The following is a 21931-nucleotide window of genomic DNA, read 5'->3' on the forward strand; positions in this document are numbered from 1 at the left end:
AGAAAAAAGACAGGACATCCAGATCATGAACGATGGCAAATGCTAACCCCACAGGAGCCCCTTGAGCCATGAAGCTTCAGGCTGGAGAACCGTGGTGGGCATGGAGAGGATGTGACATGAAATAAAAGATTCAGCACAACCTGGCCAAGCAGGTCAGTGTCTGTGGGGATCCTGGGGAGGAGGCTGGCATAGGGGGGAATTTTGCTGTCCTCCCTACTCTGAATCTGATGTCCTCTCCATCACTCTGATGCTCCTCAACCCTGTCACATGTTCCCCTAGAGGTCCCAGGCATCTTCTGCCTTCTCGAGGGGGTCACGACTCTGAGAGTCAGTCCCTGTCCCCAGGGCTCTATGCAGTGCTCCTGTGTGCCCCAGCCTGGCCTGTCACTGAGGTCAAGAACCTAAGTGAAATCTGTACCCTCTGCCACTGCAAGGCCCAGCCTCGAACAGCCTTTGGGAGGGTCCCACACCCCTCATAGTTTTCTCCCTGGGCTGTACCAGCACCCCAAATCTCACTCACACACACACACACACAGACCGCCCCCGCCACATGTCGACACTATCATGGCTGATATTCAGGTGGTATTCATCATACATCTGACTGCTTATTACAATACTGAACCAGGTCTATAATTGTTGACAACAGGTGCTGACCCAAGCCCTTAAGTGTCCCCCTGCACCCTGGCCACCATAGCAGGATCATGTCCAGACCCTGCTCTTCTCTTTTGGTCAACGTCCATTCTGACTGGTTGTTAAATATGTTGACATTGGACACACACAGCTCACAGGCACTCACACAATGGCCCACAGGGACACGTAGCATTGGGAAATCCCACCATAGACAGAGATCCCAGCCTGTGGTATATGTCAGATACCCGCTCTTGGCCAAAGCTTACAGGAGGAGCCTTTTGGTAGTGGTGGAGGTGGTGGGCAGAAGAGTGTGGAGAGGGGCCTGGCAGGCGGCAGCAGGGTCACACAGACTCAGATTCCTGCTCCAGGGCAGGCAGCTGGAGCAGGAAATGCTCGGTGGGAAAACACACACTGGGAGGAAAGTGGGGGCTAGGAGGACAGGAACCAGCATTCCCTGGACCACTGAAATGGGAACCTGGGCAGGAATTGTTGCTGATAGGTCTGCAGGTAGCAGGGACTGAGAGGTCACCTGTAAGGCGCTTCTACGGCTATTGACAATAGAAACTTGTTTCCCACCTGCATAGGGTTGGTATAGGATTAAGTCTGGCTGTGAGAGACCAAAAAGCCAAAATAACAGTGGCTTAAACAGATAGAAGTTAATTTCTCTCACACACAGACCTATGTAGTATGCTAACTTCATGTTCCTTTTATATTATACTCTGCTATCCTTATCAGTTTCCACCCCAATGTCCGAATAGCCGCTTCAATTCCAACCATCATGTCTACACTCAGCCCACAGAGACGGGGAAGGGGCACTCTACTGCATCTGACGATGCTTCCCTAAGATGTACACACAACCCATTGGCTAAAATGTAGTCTCTTCGCCATGCTAGTGCAAAAAGACTGGGAAATATTATTTTATCTGGTTGGCCACGTATTAAGCTGCAAATTAGTAGTTCACTTAGTGTAGGAAGAGTGGATATTGGTGACATCTAAGTCTCTGCCCTAAGTGGGAAGCCCCTCTTAGACCCAAGTGGCAGAGCTCAGCCAAGCTTCTCCTCAGTGACCCTCCCCTCCCAGGCTTCCACTCACATGATGAGGAATCACAAAGGTTAAGCCTGAGCAATGTGCCAGAACACCACACAGAAAGAAAGACCTAATTCCCTACTTTACAGATATGGAAACTGTGGCCCTGTCTCTGGGAAGCACCCTGAAATGTAAGTGTGGGTCCCAAAGGCCTGTCTATGGCATGTGACCCTGCTGGCATGGCCACTGCTGATTGGCCAGAAGATTATTCTCCAGATTTTTCAAATCAGAAATAAGAAAACGCACACCAATGTAAAACAATTATACTCCAATAAAGATAAGAAAGAAAGAAAGAAAGAAAGAAAGAAAGAAAGAAAGAAAGAAAGAAAGAAAGAAAGAAAGAGAGGGAGAGGGGGAGGGGGAGGGGGAGAGGGGAGGGGGAGGGGAGGGGAGGGGGGAGGGGGAGGGGAGGGGGAGGGGGGAGGGGGAGGGGGAGGGGGAGAGGAAGAGAGAGAGAGAAAGAAAGAAAGAAAAAAGAAAAAAGAAAGAAGGAAACAGAGGCAGTTCCTCTCTGGTAGTGACATGCAATGAGATACAGACAGAAATTTCAGGCAGCATTTGTGTTCCTGGAGCCCAACTGCCCTTGAACTTCCCAAAGTTACATGAGATAACATCCTACCAACAAATTTTCTATTTCAACAATCTCTCTGGAATAGGTTTGTGGTGTTTTCAACTAAGAGTCCTGACTACCAGATGAAGAAGGGCTTCTCAGAGGGGATAAAATTTTTTTTTTTTTTTTTTTTTGCGGTACGCGGGCCTCTCACTGTTGTGGCCTCTCCCATTGCAGAGCACAGGCTCCGGACACGCAGGCTCAGTGGCCATGGCTCACAGGCCCAGCCGCTCTGCGGCATGTGGGATCTTCCCGGACCGGGGCACAAACCTACATCCCCTGCATCGGCAGGCGGACTCTCAACCACTGCGCCACCAGGGAAGCCTGAGGGGATAAACTTTAAGCTGTGCCTCGAAGGATAAGCAGAAATAATTGACTGAACAGAAAACGTGTGGGAGAATTCTTCCAACTCTGTGAGGCTGAAGGATGTTTGTGGGATCACAGAGCCCCATTTGTTCCCCTGCGGCAGGACTGATCATGTTATGCGCAAGTGGGCAACTGAGGTGTACTCTTTCCCTGTTCATAGGCAGAGATGCCCTGTAGATGTGCAGATCTATGTGAGTGGGCCGTGTTACTACCCTGCACATGTGCTGGGCAGCCCACCCTTAAATAAGACAGTGGCTAGCAGATGCTATAAATCCCAGTGCTGACGGAGCTTCAGTGGGTGAGTGCAGCAGTGGAAATTTCACTATTAATGTGTGCGGTCAACATTCATTCATTCTCCAAATATTTATTGAGCATCTAATATAAACCAGACAATCTGCTTGAAATACACTGTTAACAAGACAAAGAAGCTCCTTAACCCAAGAAACTCACAGTCTAGCATAAAGGCAAATATTAATCAAATAATCCCATAAATAAATCATCATAGACCATGATAAACGCTGTTTATCGTAAAAAGTCATGACAAACTGTGAGAGGATATCACCTGGAGGCTTGATGTTCTCAGACAGTAGTAGGTGAGGTTTCTCCATGAAGAGACGTTTACGTTCTGAAGCATGAACAGGAGTCGCCTAGCACAGGGGTAGGGGAAGGGGAAGGATGGCGTGGAGCTGTCCAAGCAGAGGAACAGCGTCTGCAAAGACCCCAGGGCGGGAGAGGGCACAGAGCACCTGAAGGCCAGAACTAGACCAGAGTGGCTGACAGCAGAGAACAAACAGGAGAGTGGCCCGAGATGAGAAGGGAGCAGGGTACGGACCTTGGCCTCTGAGGTTTTTAAGCAGGGGACTGACATGGTAATTTGTGTACTTCATGATCACTCAGCTGCTCTGTGGAGAATGAACTGGAGAGGGCCAGAGGGGAGCTGCAGAGGCCAACATGGGAGATAAATAGAAGAAAAAGAGAAAATGAGAGGGTGTGAGCAACCCCATGTTAGTTGGGAGGCAAACTGGCAGAGATTAAGGACTTAGGCTCGGACTCAAGCTACCCAGTTTGTGTCCTGGCTTTGTCACTTACTCTGTGATTGTGAGCAAATTACCTGAGCTCATCTATAAAACAGGGATAGTATCTGTCTACCTCCTAGATTGTGTAAGGATTAAATGACCAATACACCTCAAGAACTTAGAGTGGTATCTGGCACACAGGAACGTGCTGGGGCTCAAGGCCACACAGCTACTACCTAGAAACAGAGAAATACTGGACTGCTCTGATTAAAGCTGGGGGTGGACGGGCCGGGCCCCAAGCCTCGTCCACTTGTCCACCCCTAACCACCACCTTGTCCTAGTCCCACCCATGCAGCCCTAAATGCCTGGGACTTCACAGACTCCCTCTCTGCCAAAGAAGGTTGACCTCAGAGTGGCCTGTTGGAAGCCTGTCTCCTGGGCACTGTGTGAAAAAATGGGGTGATGGCCGCTGACCTGTTTAAGCATTCCAGCACACAGGGCCACTCTCAACTTTATAACATAACTAGACTAGAACCTCAGAAGGCTTTTGCTTCCCATACTTCATCTACCAAAAGGAAAAAAAAGTCTAAACACTCTTCTGCTTGCTGACGTATATATAAACTGTTTTATTTTTTAAATAACAATGAAGGGGAAAAAGGCCACAAAACAGACAAAAACAGCCTCGAAGAACTCGAAGGACATGTAGATCTCAGAAGGGTACGGTTAACAGAAATGCCTTTGAAGGAACTCCTGAGAAGTTTATGGTGGCCCTCACTACCTGCCTGCTTTATTATTCACTCTGTCTCTCTTCTCTGCCCCTCCCAAGCCATGGTTGTGACCCGGTTTTGAGCAGAGACTTAGTCAACTCTGGGCTGTAACCTCCTAGAGATCTGCTTGGGGACAAGGAAGCCCATGGATCAACCACAGGCCCCAGTCCAGGAGCGGCCCCGAGACCTCACGGCCTGTGACTGGTCAGGGTCACTGGGGGGTGAAGACAGGGTCTATGAACCCACAACCCAGCCAGCTGTTCCAGAATTAGGTCACAATGAGAGATACTTGGACTACCTGTGTGCCAAACACCTGTTCTCAGCCATTCCTAACATTCCTGACCAGATGTAGCCTCCTGGTGATTCTGGTTTACACAGATGGGACTATGGGATCATAAGGGCAAAAAGGCCTCATGTATCTGAAGACAGGATAGCTGATAAACCCAGAACTACCCCAGGACAAATGAGAGCTCTCACCAGCCCAAAGAAAGCATCCAAAGGTCAAAAAAGCTGGGAAGACTTGGGCAGAGGAGGCCCTCTCCAGACAAGGTGGGCTGCTGGACAGCACAGATATACACAGACGGAATGAGAAACTGACAGGTGCGCTAAGATTGCACAGACAAGTGTTCACTGAGAGCAGGTATAAGAGAAGGAAAACTTTCAATCAGCCAGTTGTCCCCAGCAGCCCCGGGGAAAGCACGTAACTTCTGTTCCAGAGAGTGCAGAGCTGGTGGAGCTGTTCTTCAAGGCAGCGCAGCCTTCTCCACCTCACCTCAGTCAGCCAAGGCCAAGTTAGTGGCCTGCAGTCGCTCCATCTCCTGGCAGATGCTCTGCTCCACTGTATCACATGCAGCTAGGAACGCCTACAAGGTAAATGCAGAGCAGTAAGGGCCCACTCGGGGCCAGGCACCCCTGCCAGCCCCACCTGCAAAAGGCTCTTTGCCCAGCCACTCTGGGGAACCCCTGGGCGACTGACTCAGGCTGAAACAGGTGTGCAGGGATGGAGATGGCCTGGACTCCAGAGGAAGGAGGGGGAGGTAGAGGAAGCACAGGACCAGGGCTTCTGACAGTGCTCTATGCCAACAACCCCCAAACGGTGCTGAGGACAGGAAGCCAGGCCACTGCAACTGCACGATTTCAGGGGGTCCTGTCCATCGGATCAGTATAACATGTCAGCCCTATCTGCTCTCCAGCCATCTTCCTTCTCAATTAGTTTAAATCCAAATTTAATTACAGGGACACGAAAGGAGCTCTTCTCTTAGGTTCTGGGTTCATGCTGAGATGTAACAACCAAAGAGAGGCCACACCACACTTGTACTCTACCCTACTTTGAACAGATACATGCACCAACACATTACACTTTGTGATGCCCTACCACACAACTCACCTGAATCTTTTTCACCAAACCCTTCCTTTTCATTCGACTGTCTTTGAAATTTTCTGGCAGAACCTATGGAAGAATAAGTTGACGTATAAATAATCCTCAGTGAAAATGACATAACACGTCAGAAATACCTACAGTATACCGAACAGGCCACAGGTCACTAATGTGAATGACATGCATTTTCAGGAATCACTTCCCTGGATCTGTACCCTACATGGCCCTTCCCATGGCTCTCACTCCTATACAAGCTCCCTTTGTTCTTGGTGTTGGGGCCATAGATCTATAACATGGACTTTGTCCTCTCACTGTTTCCTGTACATGGATACCGTGCCCTGGCTGGACCATGAGCTCAGGGTGGCAGGAAAAGCACAGTGCTTTTTTGCTTCTTCTTTACCACCTCCCCCCAAGAATCCCAAGCAGAGTAGTTTAGGCTAGAGATATCATTACTGTGTCATCTCTAAGAGGGAGCGTGGCATCGATGATTCCCAACAGCCTCACAGGAGCTGGGTCTGACTGAATTCTGTACAGTTAATGAGCTCAGTGAAATGTCAGACACATGTGTTACGAAAGTTAAGCCCTGTGTTTCTCTAACCGTGAGATCATGGACCATCCCAGCTTCCTGAGGATTAGATGCTACTGGCATACATAAATAAAAATAACAGGGACTTCCCTGGCAGTCCAGTGGTTAAGATTCTGCACTCCCAATGCAGGGGCATGGGTTCAATCCCTGATCGGGGAACTAAGATCCCACATGCCGTGGCCAAAATAAATAAATAAATACATAAATAATATGACAAAAGCCCTATGTTGGTGGGACAGGAGAAATCAGGAACCATCTTACCTTTCTGTGTATTCACCAAAGACCTAGCAGTGTCTGGTACGCAATAGGTGCTCAATACCCTCAGGCAGTGAGTGCGATACTGAAAGAGTGAAACTGACTGAAAAATAGTCAAAGGAAACTAGTTCTTCTCAGCTGAATATTTACTTACTAGTGTGTCAATCTCTTCCAAGATCTTCATAAACTGCCCGACTGTGGCTATTACTCTCCTGTCGAGTTTGCAGAGAGCTTCAGCTTGCAAATCCTTGGCCAGAAAACCCTGTGGAGGAATGATGCATTATTGCAAAGGTTCCTTGAGGCTGATGGAAAACTCCAAGCCAAGGCACTGATGAAGCAGCCACACCCTGAGTCCACATTCCCCAACAGGCTGGGCCAGACCTCAGGCCTGCAACTTCACCTCTTAGGAAAAACAGAAAAGCTGGCCCTGGGCCACTCCAAGCACTGTAGTAGGCTGCAGGCCATTACATGGTCTATCTTACACGGTCCACTGGGGTCACAAATGCCTGTGGAGGCCTGGCTCTGGTGAAGCCCCCAGTCACTAGTGTATACCTGCACACGAGAAGCAGACATTAAGAGCACAGGGTTTAGAGTTTGATAGGCCTGGGCTTCAACTCTGACTGCACTGTACTGGCTTGTGACCTTGAGCAAGTTCTTTACCTATCTGTGCCTCGGTGTTCTCATCTTTAAAATGGAGATCATGATACCCACACCCCAGAGGGTTACCATGAGGATAAAGAGAAATAATGTAGACCTTTAATAGAATTCCTGACACAGATGTATGTATGCTAACAAATGGCAGCACTTACATTATTTTTATTAAATTGTCTCTCTGTTTATTCACAATGCTTGGCCTAATGACCAGTTAGCTGGTGACAACAGGTGGACAGCAGGTATCTCTGAGGAAATAAAAGCCATAGGCTACAGATGCAGATTTGACAACATGTAGTATATATTAGCTGGCAATTCCAACTTAAAGAATTTATCCTACCAAAAAAATCGGAAATGGTCAAAAAAGATTTATGTCCGAGGACGTTCAAAGAAGCATTATGGCTTCAAGATGGCGGAGGAGTAAGACGTGGAGATCACAAATACATCAGAAATACATCTACATGTGGAACAACTCCTACAGAACACCTACTGAACGCTGGCAGAAGACCTCAGACCTCCCAAAAGGCAAGAAACTCCCCACGTACCTGGGTAGGGCAAAAGAAAAAAGAAAAAACAGAGACAAAAGAATAGGGACGGGACCTGCACCAGTGGGAGGGAGCTGTGAAGGAGGAAAGGTTTCCACACACTAGGAAGCCCCTTCACTGGCGGAGATGGGGGATGGTGGGGAGGGGAAGCTTCAGAGCCACGGAGGAGAGCGCAGCAACAGGGGTGCAGAGGGCAAAGCGGAGAGATTTCTGCATAGAGGATCGGTGCTGACCAGCACTCACCAGCCCGAGAGGCTTGTCTGCTCACCCTCCAGGGTGGGCGGAGGCTGGGAGCTGAGGCTTGGGCTTTGGAGGTCAGATCCCAGGGAGAGGACTGGGGTTGGCTGCGTGAACACAGCCTGAAGGGGGCTAGTGCGCCCCAGCTAGCCGGGAGGGAGTCCGGGAGAAGTCTGGACATGCCTAAGAGTAAGGAGACCATTGTTTCGGGGGTGCGCAAGGAGAGGGGATTCAGAGCACCGCGTAAACGAGCTCCAGAGACAGGCGTGAGCCGCGGCTATCAGCGCGCACCCCAGAGATGGGCATGAAACGCTAAAGCTACTGCTGCAGCCACCAAGAAGCCTGTGTGCAAGCACAGGTCACTATCCACACCTCCCTTCCGGGGAGCCTGTGCCGCCCGCCACTGCCAGGGTCCCGGGATCCAGGGACAACTTCCCCGGGAGAACGCACAGCGCGCCTCAGGCTGGTGCAACATCACTCTGGCCTCTGACGCCGCAGGCTCGCCCCGCATCCGTACCCCTCCCTCCCCCCGTCCTGAGTGAGCCAGAGCCCACTAATCAGCTTCTCCTTTAACCCCGTCCTGTCTGAGCGAAGAACAGACGCCCTCCAGCGACCTACACGCAGAGGCGGGGCCAAATCCAAAGCTGAACCCCAGGAGCTGTGCAAACAAAGAAGAGAAAGGGAAATCTCTCCCAGCAGCCTCAGGAGCAGTGGACTAAATCTCCACAATCAACCTCATGACCCTGCATCTGTGGAATACCTGAATAGACAACGAATCATCCCAAAATTGAGGCGGTCGACTTTGGGAGCAACTGTAGACTTGGGGTTTGCTGTCTGCATTTAATTTGTTCCTGGTTTTATGTTTATCTTAGTTTAGTATTTAGAGTTTATTATCATTGGTAGATTTGTTTATTGATTTGGTTGCTTTCTTGTTCCTTTTTTTTTTCTTTTTTTAAAATATATAGATACATTTTTTTTTTCCTTTTTCTCTTTTTGTGAGTGTGTATGTGTATGCTTCTGTGTGTGATTTTGTCTGTATAGCTTTGCTTTTACCATTTGTCCTAGGGTTCTAGCTGTCCATTTTGTTTTTTTGTATAGTTTTTAGCACTTGTTATCACTGGTGGATTTGTTTTTTGGTTTGGTTGCTCTCTTCTTTCTTTCCTTCTTTCTTCTCTCTCTTTTTTTTTTTTTACTACTTTTTAATTTTTAATAATTATTTTTTATTTTAATAACTTTCTTTTCTTTCCTTCCTTTCTTTCTTTTTTTCTCCCTTTTCTTCTGAGCCATGTGGCTGACAGGGTCTTGGTGCTCCGGTCGGGTGTCAGGCCTCTGCCTCTGAGGTGGGAGAGCCAAGTTCAGGACACTGGTGCACCAGAGACCTCCCGGCTCCTTGTAATATCAAATGGTGAAAGCTTTCCCAGAGATCTCCATCTCAACACTAAGACCCAGCTCCGCTCAATGACCAGCAAGCTACAGTGCTGAACACCCTATGCCAAACAACTAGCAAGACAGGAACACAACCCCATCCATTAGCAGAGAGTCTGCATAAAATCATAATAAGGTCACAGACACCCCAAAACACGGTCTTGCCCACCAGAAAGACAAGATCCAGCCTCGTCCACTAGAACACAGGCACTAGTCCCCTCCACCAGGAAGCCCACACAACCCACTGAACCAACCTTAGCCACTGGGGGCAGACACCAAAAACAGCGGGAACTATGAACCTGAAGCCTGCGAAAAGGAGACCCCAAACACAGTAAGTTAAGCAAAATGAGAAGACAAAGAAACACACAGCAGATGAAGAAGCAAGGTAAAAACCCATCAGACCAAACAAATGAAGAGGAAATAGGCAGTCTACCTGAAAAAGAATTCAGAGAAATGATAGTAAAGATGATCCAAAATCTTGGGGATAGGATGGAGAAAATACAAGAAACGTTTAACAAGGACTAGGAGACCTAAACAGCAAACAAACAATGATGAACAACACAATAAATGAAATTTAAGATTCTCTAGAAGGAATCAATAGCAGAATAACTGAGGCAGAAGAATGGATAAGTGACCTGGAAGATAAAATAGTGGAAATAACTACCTCAGAGCAGAATAAAGAAAAAAGAATGAAAAGAATTGAGGACAGGGCTTCCCTGGTGGCACAGTGGTTGAGAGTCCGCCTGCCGATGCAGCGGGCACTGGTTCGTGCCCCGGTCTGGGAAGACCCCACATGCCACGGAGCGGCTGGGCCTGTGAGCCATGGCTGCTAAGCCTGCGCGAACGGAGCGTGTGCTCCGCAACGGGAGAGGCCACAACAGTGAGAGGGGCCCGCGTACCACAAAAAAGAAAGGAAAAAAAAGAACTGAGGACAGGCTTAGAGACCTCTGGGACAATATTAAATGCACCAACAGGGCTTCCCTGATGGCGCAGTGGTTAAGAATCTGCCTGCCAGTGCAGGGGTCATGGGTTCGAGCCCTAGTTGGGGAAGATCCCACATGCCATGGAGCAACTATGCCTGTGTGCCACAACTACTGAGCCTGTGCTCTAGAGCCCACAAGCCACGACTGCTGAGCCTGTGTGCCACAACTACTGAAGCCCGTGCGCCTAGAGCCAGTGCTCTGCAGCAAGAGAAGCCACTGCCATAAGAAGCCTACGCACTGCAACGAAGAGTAGCTCCCGCTCGCAGCAACTAGAGAAAGCCCGCGCACAGCAACGAACACACAACACAGCCAAACATAAAAAAATTAATTAATTAAAAAAAAAAACGCACCAACATTTGAATTATAGGGGTCCCAGGAGAAGAAGAGAAAAAGAAAGGGACTGAAAAAATATTTGAAGAGATTATAGTTGAAAACTTCCCTAATACGGGAAAGGAAATAGTCAAGTCCAGGAAGTGCAAAGAGTCCCATACAGAATAAACCCAAGGAGAAACATGCCAAGACACACATTAATCAAACTACCAAAATTAAACACAAAGGAAAACTATTAAAAGCAGGGAAAAACAACAAATAACATACAAGGGAATCCCCATAAGGTTAACAGCTGATCTTTCAGCAGAAACTCTACAAACTAGAAGGGAATGGCAGGACATATTTAAAGTGATGAAAGGGAAAAACCTACAACCAAGATTGCTCTACCCAGGAAGGATCTCATTCAGATTTGATGGAGAAATTAAAACCTTTACAGACAAGCAAAAGCTAAGAGAATTCAGCACCACCAAACCAGGTTTACAACAAATGCTAAAGGAACTTCTCTAAGCAGGAAACACAAGAGAAGGAGAAGACCTACAATAACAAACCCAAAACAATTAAGAAAATGGTAATAGGAACAAACATATCGATAATTACCTTAAATGTAAATGGATTAAATGCTCCAACCAAAAGACACAGACTGGCTGAATGGATACAAAAACAAGACCCATATATATGCTGTCTACAAGAGACCCACTTCAGACCTAGGGACACATACAGACTGAAAGTGAGGGGATGGAAAATGATATTCCATGCAAATGAAAATCAAAAGAAAGCTGGAGTAGCAAGTCTCATATCAGATAAAACAGACGTTAAAATAAAGACTATTATAAGAGACAAGGACACTACGTAATCATCAAGGGATCAATCCAAGAAGAAGATATAACAATTGTAAATATTTATGCACCCAACATAGGAGCACCTCAGTACATAAGGCAAATGCTAACAGCCATAAAAGGGGAAATTGACAGTAACACAATCACAGTAGGGGACTTTAACACCACACTTACACAAATGGACAGATCATCCAAACAGAAAACAAATAAGGAAACACAAGCTTTAGATGATACATTAAACAAGATGGACTTAATTGATATTTATAGGACATTCCATCTAAAAACAAAAGAATACACTTTCTTCTCAAGTGCTCATGGAACATTCTCCAGGACAGATCATATCTTGGGTCACAAATCAAGCCTTGGTAAATTTAAGAAAATCGAAATCATATCAAGTGTCTTTTCCAACCACAAAGCTATGAGACTAGATAACAATTACAGGGAAAAAAATCTGTAAAAAATACAAGCATATGGAGACTAAACAATACACTACTTAATAACCAAGAGATCACTGAAGAAATCAAAGAGGAAATCAAAAAATACCTAGAAACAAATGACAATGAAAACACGACTATCCCAAACCTATGGAATGCAGCAAAAGCAGTTCTAAGAGGGAAGTTTACAGCAATACAATCCTACCTCAAGAAAAAAGAAACATCTCAAATAAACAACCTAACCTTACACCTAAAGTAATTAGAGAAAGAAGAACGAAAAAACTCCCAAAGTTAGCAGAAGGAAAGAAATCATAAAGATCACAACAGAAATAAATGAAAAAGAAATGAAGGAAACAATGGCAAACATCAATAAAATTAAAAGCTGGTTGTTTGAGAAGATAAACAAAATTGAAAAACCATTAGCCAGACTCAACAAGAACAAAAGGGAGAACACTCAAATCAACAGAATTAGAAATGAAAAGGGAGAAGTAACAACTGACACTGCAGAAATACAAAGGATCATGAGAGATTACTACAAGCAACTCTATGCCAATAAAATGGACAAGCTGGAAGAAATGGACAAATTCTTAGAAAAGCACAACCTTATGAGACTGATCCAGGAAGAAATAGAAAATATAAACAGACCATTCACAAGCACTGAAATTGAGACTGTGATTAAAAATCTTCCAACAAACAAAAGCCCAGGACCAGATGGCTTCACAGGTGAATTCTATCAAACATTTAGAGAAAAGCTAACACCTGTGCTTCTCAAACTCTTCCAAAATATAGCAGAGGGAGGAACACTCCGAAACTCATTCTATGAGGCCCCCATCACCCTGATACCAAAATGAGACAAAGATGTCACAAAGAAAGAAAACTACAGGCCAATATCACTGATGAACATAGATGCAAAAATCCTCAACAAAATACTAGCAAACAAAATCCAATAACACATGAAAAGGATCATACACCATGATCAAGTGGGGTTTATCCCAGGAATGCAAGGATTCTTCAATATATACAAATCAATTAATGTGATATACCATATTAACAAATTGAAGGATAAAAACCATATGATCATCTCAATAGATGAAGAAAAAGCTTTTGACAAACTTCAACACCCATTTATGATAAAAACCCTCCAGAAAGAAGGCATAGAGGGAACTTACCTCAACATAATAAAGGCCATATATGACAAACCCACAACCAACATCGTTCTCAATGGTGAAAAACTGAAACCATTTCCGCTAAGATCAGGAACAAGACAAGGTTGCCCACTCTCACCACCTTTCTTCAACATAATTTTGGAAGTTTTAGCCACAGTAATGAGAGAAGAAAAGGAAATAAAAGGAATCCAAATTGCAAAGGAAGAAGTAAAGCTGTCACTGTTTGGAGATGACATGATACCGTACATAGAAAATCCTAAAGATGCTACCAGAAAACTGCTAGAGATAATCAATGAATTTGGTAAAGTAGCAGGATACAAAATTAATGCACAGAACTCTCTTGCATTCCTACACACTAATGATGAAAAATGTGAACGAGAAATTAAGGAAAAACGTCCATTTACCATTGCACCAAAAAGAATAAAATACCTAAGAATAAACCTACCTAAGGAGACAAAAGACCTGTATGCAGAAAACTATAAGACACTGATGAAGTAAATTAGAGATGATACGAAGAGATGGAGAGATATACCATGTTCTTGGATTGGAAGAATCAATATTGTGAAAATGACTATACTACCCAAAGCAATCTACAGATTCAACACAATCCCTATCAAACTACCAACGGCACTTTTCACAGAACTAGAACAAAAAGTTTCACAATTTGTATGGAAACACAAAAGACCCCGAATAGCCAAAGCAATCTTGAGAAAGAAAAACGGAGCTGGAGGAATCAGGCTCCCGGACTTCAGACTATACTACAAAGCTACAGTAATCAAGACAGTATGGTACTGGCACAAAAACAGAAATACAGATCAATGGAACAGGATAGAAAGCCCAGAGATAAACCCATGCACGTATGGTTACCTTATCTTTGATAAAGGAGGCAAGAATATACAATGGAGAAAATACAGCCTCTTTGATAAGTGGTGCTGGGAAAACCGGACAGGTACATGTAAAAGAATGAAATTAGAACACTCCCTAACACCATACACAAAAATAAACTCAAATGGATTAAAGACCTAAATGTAAGGCCAGACACTATCAAACTCTTAGAGGGAAACATAGGCAGAACACTCTATGATATAAATCACAGCAAGATCCTTTTTGACCCACCTCCTAGCGAAATGGAAATAAAAACAAAAATAAACAAATGGGACCTAATGAAACTTAAAAGCTTTTGCACAGCAAAGGAAACCATAAACAAGACGAAAAGACAACCCTCAGAATGGGAGAAAATATTTGCAAATGAAGCAACTGACAAAGGATTGATCCCCAAAATTTACAAGCAGCTCATGTAGCTCAATATCAAAAAAACAAACAACCCAACCCAAAAATGGACAGAAGACCTAAATAGACATTTCTCCAAAGAAGATATACAGATTGCCAACAAACACATGAAAGGATGCTCAACATCACTAATCATTAGAGAAATGCAAATCAAAACTACAATGAGGGGGCATCCCTGGTGGTGCAGTGGTTGAGAGGCCACCTGCCGATGCAGGGGACGCGGGTTCGTGACCTGGTCCGGGAAGATCCCACATGCTGCGGAGTGGCTGGGCCAGTGAGCCATGGCCGCTAAGCCTGCGTGTCCAGAGCCTGTGCTCCGCAACGGGAGAGGCCACAACAGTGAGAGGCCCGCGTACCGCAAAAAAAAAAAAAAAAAAAATCTACAAACAATAAATGCTGGAGAGGGTGTGGAGAAAAGGGAACCCTCTTGCACTGTTGGTGGGAAGGTAAATTGATAGAGCCACTATGGAGAACAGTATGGAGGTTCCTTAAAAAACTAAAAATAGAACTACCATAGGAGCCAGTAATCCCACTACTGGGCATGTACCCTGAGAAAACCAGAATTCAAAAAGAGTCATATACCACAATATTTACTGCAGCTCTATGTACAATAGCCAGGACATGGAAGCAACCTAAGTGTCCATCGACAGATGAATGGATAAAGAAGATGTGGCACATATATACAATGGAATATTACTCAGCCATAAAAAGTAAATAAATCGAGTTATTTGTAGTGAGTTGGATGGACCTAGAGTCTGTCATACAGAGTGAAGTCAGAATGAGAAAAAGAAATACCATATGCTAAAACATATACATATATGGAATCTAAAAAAAAAAAGAAGATGGCTCTGAAGAACCTAGTGGCAGGACAGGAATAAAGATGCAGATGTAGAGAATGGACTTGAGGACATGGGGAAGGGGAAGGTTAAGCTGGGACGAAGTGGCATGGACTTATATATACTACCAAATGTAAAATAGATAGCTAGTGGGAAGCAGCCGCATAGCACAGGGAGATCAGCTCGGTGCTTTGTGACCACCCAGAGGGGTGGGGTAGGGAAAGTGGGAGGGAGACAGAGGAGGGAGGAGATACGGGGATATGGGTATATGTATAGCTTATTCACTTTGTTATAAAGCAGAAACTAGCACACCACTGTAAAGCAATTATACTCCAATAAAGATGTTAAAAAAAAAAGGAAGCACTATACATAATGGTAAAATAACATTAGGTGATGAATAATAGAGAATTGGTTAGGTAAACCATGATCCATTCATATGATGAAATAAATACTATGGAAGTTTTGAAAAGTATGACCTTTTTTTTTCCAGTCAAAACATTTTTTCTTTATTTAGGTATAGTTGATTTACAATACTGTGTTCGTTTCAGGTATACAGCAAAGTGATTTGGTTACATATGATCATTTTTAATGACATGGGAAAATGTTCAATTTTTTAAACCAATAAAGGAACAATTTACAAACAAAGTGTACCTAACATTATACCAATTTTTTTAAGATGAAAAAATAGATTCCAGTTTTTAGTAATGATTATCTTTGAGTTGGGGGTCTTACAGGTAATTATTATTTTTCATATTAGTGCCCATGTTTTCTTAAAAGCTATGTACAATCAGCATGTATTACTTTTGTAATTAAAACACAAACATACATCTATAAATGTTATAAAATGAAGGGATCATAAATAAGTATGTGCTTTGGGGCTGTGTCTCATCCTTATTTGGTTTCAGTACTCCACCTCTAATACTATAAGGAATTGAATAGGATGACCCCTATGCCCACCCCAAGATCATGGTCAACTTGGACCTTCTATGAATCCACACAATGTTCTTTGCCTTGCCAAATACATTATAGCTGACTAGACTGAGAGAAGCTACTTATTCTATTTTAGACACATGATCCTAGCACAGCAGGTGTTCTCCTAGGAGCACAAATGGATGCTGGCTGGGGTTTGGAAATAACAGTGTTGATAACACTTACAAAGCACTTAGTATATGTCAGGCTCAAATTATGTAATTTAATCCCCACAACAGCCCTAAGAGGGAGGTACCATCATTACTCCCTTTTTACAGATGAGGAACCTGAGACAAAGGCAAACTTGCCCACAGTAACAGAAAGGATAGAGCCAGGGTCTGAACCCAGGGAGTCTGACAACAAAGTCCGCCCTTGTAACCACATATTTGTATCTCCAGAGAATTCTCATAGAAGGCAGAACGACAAAGTCCACGGAGAGGGTTACCTGCTGGATTCCAGTAAGCTCTTTACTCAACTCTTCCAGTTGGTCAGCTATCTTCTCCACAGACTTCTCCAAATCTTTCAACTTCTTTATTTCAACTTCTTCCTCTGGACTGTTCTAACATGTTTAAGAATAAAATGAAGTCAAGAATTTTTTTTCTGTCAGGAAAAAAAAATCTGACCACAATTGGGTTAAACCACTGACCTAGAAAAAATCGTCTTAACTCTGTTGCTTCTTAGAAGGCAAGCTGGAGGCTTATACATGAAGGTTTTCTATCTACAAAGACTCTAGACTAGATAGAGAGAAGGTATCAGGTACATATTCTGGCAAGAGAGCCCTGACGGCTTGGGTTCAGAGAACAAAGCTGATCCATGTGCCAGATTCAACCTCAGCCTGGGGCTGATTACCAACAGATTCCAGACTGAAGCCTGGAGTGTTAACAAGTTACAGTGAATGCCTGTGAGGAGTCCAGAACGGTGAGACAGGTGGAATTCTACCCTTCCTTTAAATGGAATTCCTGAGCTCTCTCATTCAATATGAGGATGATGATGAATACTTTTACTGAGCATCCCCTGTATGCCAGGTTTCATCCTAAGCACTTCACCTGTATTACTGTTTAAGCCTTACCACAATCCAGTGAAGGAGGTACTGTTTCAGATGATGAAATTGAGGTTACTGTAAAGTAACTTAAGGTTACACAGCCCAAAATAGGTAGAAGAGACTTAAATTGGACTTGGCTCCACATACTCCAGGACAGCTCCAACTGAGGGTCCTAAAGCTTCTTCAAACTCAACTCTTGGGTTCTGCTCATTGCCCATCACCATTCTCCCTGAACCTTGAGCAAGAAATCTCTAGATTATTTCCCCTTCTCTCACCTTAATTGGTAGCCAGCAGCTTCCTGCTTTTACACTACCCTAAATTGTTCACATTCTTCTTTGTGGCCAAATCCTGAGTGCCAGTCTCCTGGCAGTTCCAAGTCTGGAGTAGACTTTCCGTGCCTCCACTTTGCTAATCTCTGCCCTCTCTCCGCTCTGAATCAGCCACCTCACTCGAAGTAAGGGAACTTCACAGGACCAACAATTCCACTGTGTCACAATGCAGGGCTGGCTATGGCCCTCTCTCATCACCCCAGGGCCTACTTTTCTCACCAACTGGCTTTTTCTCCATCACCTCTTTAGTCTGAACCTTTCTTTCCAGCCAAAGAGGGTTTATCCTTATGTGAGATTTTGGTAAAAAGAATGGTTAAAGGAAGAGAGGCTCCTGAAGTTTGCAGAGTACTTATTTTTAAAATCTACAGGTTTATTCTAACAAAAACGCTCTCTGCAAATCCCCCTCCAAGTGAGTAGGGACTGCCTCAGGCACTATTTTAACCAGACTGATTCCACCACCAACACAAAAGCCACATTACTGAGGCAGCATAACCACTCCTAATTCCCAGAGTGAAAGCCCTAAACAACAGGAGCTGGAGGGTGTGAGAACTGGTGACTCCAGGGAACAAAGAGACTACATTTGTTTAGAGAGCGCTACTTCACCAGTGCCAACCTTGGCTCCCCGACTTGGCCTTCTCAACAGAAACATGCATAAAAGACCTTCGTCATTTGATTCTGAGGTATTCTGGTGGAAAAAGCAACTTACCTTTTTCCCAATTAACATGACCCGGCAACCATTTTGTATTCCAAGTGCTGACAATGGCGTCTCCATTTCTTTCAGAGATTTTCCTGAACAAAGAAGAAAGTGATGTCAGGTTGCAACAATTGCACAACAATGAAAACAGATTTCAGCAAGGGTACAGGAAGTAGTGTGTTCACTAATAAGAAGAGGATGAATTGGTATAAGCTTTTTAGAAGGTTTCTTGACCCAGTAACTTCATTTTAGATATTTACCCTAACACATAACTGGACATGTGCCTGCACAATAACTGTTATACAATAACTATTATTCATAATAATGAGAAACTGGAAAGAGCCCAAAATTCAGGAATAGGGGACTGATTAACTATACATCAGTACAACAGAAGACTTTGTAGGCATCAAAGCTCATTTTTTTCAGGAAACTTCTATGCCATAATACATGTTGATGACCCAGTGTTATAAGAAGATCACTAGAAATGATCCTAGTTTTGTCAACTAAAAAAAAAAGCCACAAATGAGAACCCACACTTTGGGATGCCAGGACAAACAAACAAAAAGAGGCTGGACGGAAATATATTGAATTGTTATGAGGGGTTTTATCCAGGAGAACATTTTCTTTTTTGTGCTTTCCTCTATTTTCAAACATGGATTTCTATTGCCTTTATAATTCTAAAATGAAACGTTTTTAAAAAGAAAAGACAAGGAGCTGTACTATGAAGTACAAATATAAATGCTTCCCATCACTAAATTTTTTATGACTGGCACCAAATGGGATACATTTAGCCTCATCAGATACCAGAATAATGGGTTCCCATGGGAATGGGAAGACCAGAGAATGGGGATGGGAGTGTGTGTGTCCTGACAGAAATCAGCATCATCCACTGGGCCTGCCACATCCAGGCCCTGGTAAGTTTGTTCAATACCTTCTCTGTGCCAGCACTATGCCAAGCATTGGACACATAGCAGCATCTCTGCCCTTGTGGAGTTTGTTATTGTATTAGAGAAATCAGATGTTCAGTGACTATGAAGACAATTATTTAATAGGAATTTCAGTACAAGTTATGCAAAAGTGGTAGGGAGTGCCATCTGAACACAATGGGAAGAGGATCTAACTTGGCCAGGGAAGACTGCCCATGTGCTTCATCAAAAATGGTAATATTTCTGTCACCTTCGTGTGACTTCAACTCTAATACCTGTTCAAATGTTTGCAAGTGTCCAGTGCATAGTAGGTCCTCAATACATATTTGTTGAAGTGATGAATAAATTAACAAGCAAATAAGAATTGTCCTAGTTTCGAAACTGAGAGTTTCTATTATTAAAGTTAAGCGGTTTTAAATAGGCCTTTTAGCAATGAGGGCTCAAAGCTGGAAGAGAAATACCTACCCTTAAATATGAGTTTCTGAAAAGGCAGCGGGACCCCTGTGGCCTCTTCAACAACCTGGGCCAGGTCTTGGACAATTGGTTCACTACAGCCTTCTTGCGGGATAACTTGAAGATCGTGCTTCTCATTGCCTGGGGAGAGAGAAAAGTGTTGAAGAAAACTCTTTCACACAAACCAATATAGGCTGACACTTTATTTACCCAGCCTTCAAGGCCTGCTCAAGGATTTTTGTTTCCTTTATTATAGTAACTAACAATATCAGTGATATCAGCTAACATTTTAAGCACTTAACATGCATAAGGGGCTGACTAGGCTCATTTCCTGCATGATCTTATTTAATTCTCAGAACAACCCCATGAAGTAGGTACTACCTATTATTCCTCATTTCACAGATAAGCAAACTATGAGTTCAGTCCAATTAAGACCTGCCTAATGAGACCCAACTCTAGAATTAGAACTTGACCTCAGATCTATCTGATTTCAAAGTCCGTGCCTTTCTTCACAAGCCATCTGCATCCTGTGGCCTGACTGTCCTCTACTCTGTGTTGTACTGGGCAAGGTACTATTTTTGTCTCCTTTGCTGTAATGGGCAAGGAAATGTTTTTCCTCCAGGTCTCTCCCACTGGGGACACCTCGGCACATACATGGTTGGTGCCCAGTGAATAGACAAATGAATAAACTCAAACAGCAGAAATTCCTTTTCGAAGCAGAGGTGCTAATTCTTTTCTGGGTATGTGGACAATAAGGAGGTAGCCTGTGCCGGTGCATCATGCCAAGCCTTAAGCCTACTCAACAGCCACATGTAGTGAGTGGGACAGGTGTTACCAACTCTGCTTCTATGTGAAGTAGAAAGCAGCTGCCTAGAAAGGAGACATCCCAAGGTCACTTAAACCTGAATTATCTAGAATCCTGGTCACCAGATTCCGAGGCCCTGGGGTCTCCCCTAATTGGTCCTGAGGAAACCTCATGGACTCAGCTATCTGGAGAACTCGACACAGAACTTTGTCTAGTTCTGTGTCAACTCCAAAAGTAGGCAGACCCAAAGGGTGCCCAGAGTGTACGCTTGAACCCAGGGCTCACTCAAAAAGCAGACAAGAGTTCAGACTCTCGCACACACGTAGGTGTCCAGACACACAACAGTCATACACAACATGGCTAAAAAGAGCCAGGCACAAAGACCCACAATAACTACGCAGGCACACACTAACACATACAACCAGGACCACGATGTGAAGCACGGACATCGAGGATCTAACAAATGGCCTGAGACAAAACACACCAGCCACATGCAAAGGTGTGCTGAACAGAAGATCCGTACAAAAGCCGGCCCCACGGACACAAACCAGATCCCACGCTTCCGGACGCCAGAAGAACACACGGACACACGCTTCGGGAGGGCACGTGGCCAAACCCACAGACCCCCGCCAGACTTTTCGCAGCCCGCGCTCACTGTGGGTGACGGTTACGCTGAGCCCGGCTGCCGCCATTTCCTCGCTCCGCGCCACCTCTTCACTTAGGGCCACCTCTTCGCTTCCGACCGCCTCTTCGCTCCGGGACCCCTCTTCGCTCCGGGTCACCTCTTCGCTCCGGGTCACCTCTTCGCTCCGGGCCGAGCGAGGCCGTGCTTTCTTCTTCACCCGCGGCCTGCGAACGCAGGCGGCGGCGCCCCTGGTGGATCCGGCACGCCCTCTGGTCACACTCCGGACGGCTGATCGCTGGGAGGGAGGCGGACCGCGCTCGGCTGGGGGCACCGACTGGCGCGGCTCCCGGACCAGCCGAGGGGCGCGCCGCCGGGGGCCCAGCCGCTCCCGGTCGCCTCGCGATCTCCGAGCGCCGCCGCGCTCCGCCAGACCCGCGCTAGTAGCCCACCCAGCGGTGGAGGCTGAGCGCGGCGCCCCGCGACCCCGCCCGGCTACTTCCACGCTCCGCCCGGGCCTGCCGGCCCCGCCCCTCGGAGCAGCCCTGCTCCCTCCAGGCTCTATTCCGCTACCGCCGCCCCGGGCCCCACCCACTCAGCCGAGGCCCCGCCCGGCTTATGAGGCCACGCCCACGCCCGCCACCGAGGCCACGCCCCCTGCTGAC

The 21931-nt window shown here is 45.3% G+C and overlaps 2 protein-coding genes across 19 annotated transcripts in view; one reads left to right on the forward strand and one right to left on the reverse strand.

Moving 5' to 3' along the window:
* Positions 1–2061, forward strand: part of LOC137227941 (uncharacterized) — a 78003-nt gene extending 75942 nt beyond the window's left edge. For 6 of the 9 annotated variants that reach the window (XR_010945077.1, XR_010945075.1, XR_010945072.1 and 3 more), the window contains one exon: positions 3–2061. The gene's annotated coding sequence lies outside the window, so the exon portion shown is untranslated. The remainder of the gene's footprint in view (positions 1–2) is intronic. The other 3 variants (XR_010945070.1, XR_010945078.1, XR_010945079.1) reach the window with 3 other exon arrangements.
* BAG1 (BAG cochaperone 1) overlaps positions 1–21821 on the reverse strand; it is a 57489-nt gene extending 35668 nt beyond the window's left edge. For 9 of the 10 annotated variants that reach the window (XR_010945068.1, XR_010945066.1, XR_010945064.1 and 6 more), the window contains exons 1-7: positions 21300–21487; positions 19852–19980; positions 18473–18555; positions 16841–16954; positions 6848–6955; positions 5862–5924; positions 5247–5337 (exon numbers count right to left, since the gene is read on the reverse strand). Coding sequence is in view for 4 of the 10 variants with exons in the window: in XM_067744595.1 (XP_067600696.1) it covers positions 5248–5337; positions 5862–5924; positions 6848–6955; positions 16841–16954; positions 18473–18555; positions 19852–19980; positions 21300–21336 (624 nt within the window). In the remaining 6 variants the exon portion in view is untranslated. Of the gene's footprint in view, positions 1–5246; positions 5338–5861; positions 5925–5980; positions 6779–6847; positions 6956–16840; positions 16955–18472; positions 18556–19851; positions 19981–21299 lie in introns of those variants that run through there. The other variant, XM_067744593.1, reaches the window with a different exon arrangement.
* Positions 21822–21931: the final 110 nt, after the last annotated feature.

Source organism: Pseudorca crassidens, chromosome 7 (genome assembly GCF_039906515.1).
Source record: "Pseudorca crassidens isolate mPseCra1 chromosome 7, mPseCra1.hap1, whole genome shotgun sequence".
Classification (NCBI taxonomy): Eukaryota; Metazoa; Chordata; class Mammalia; order Artiodactyla; family Delphinidae; genus Pseudorca; species Pseudorca crassidens.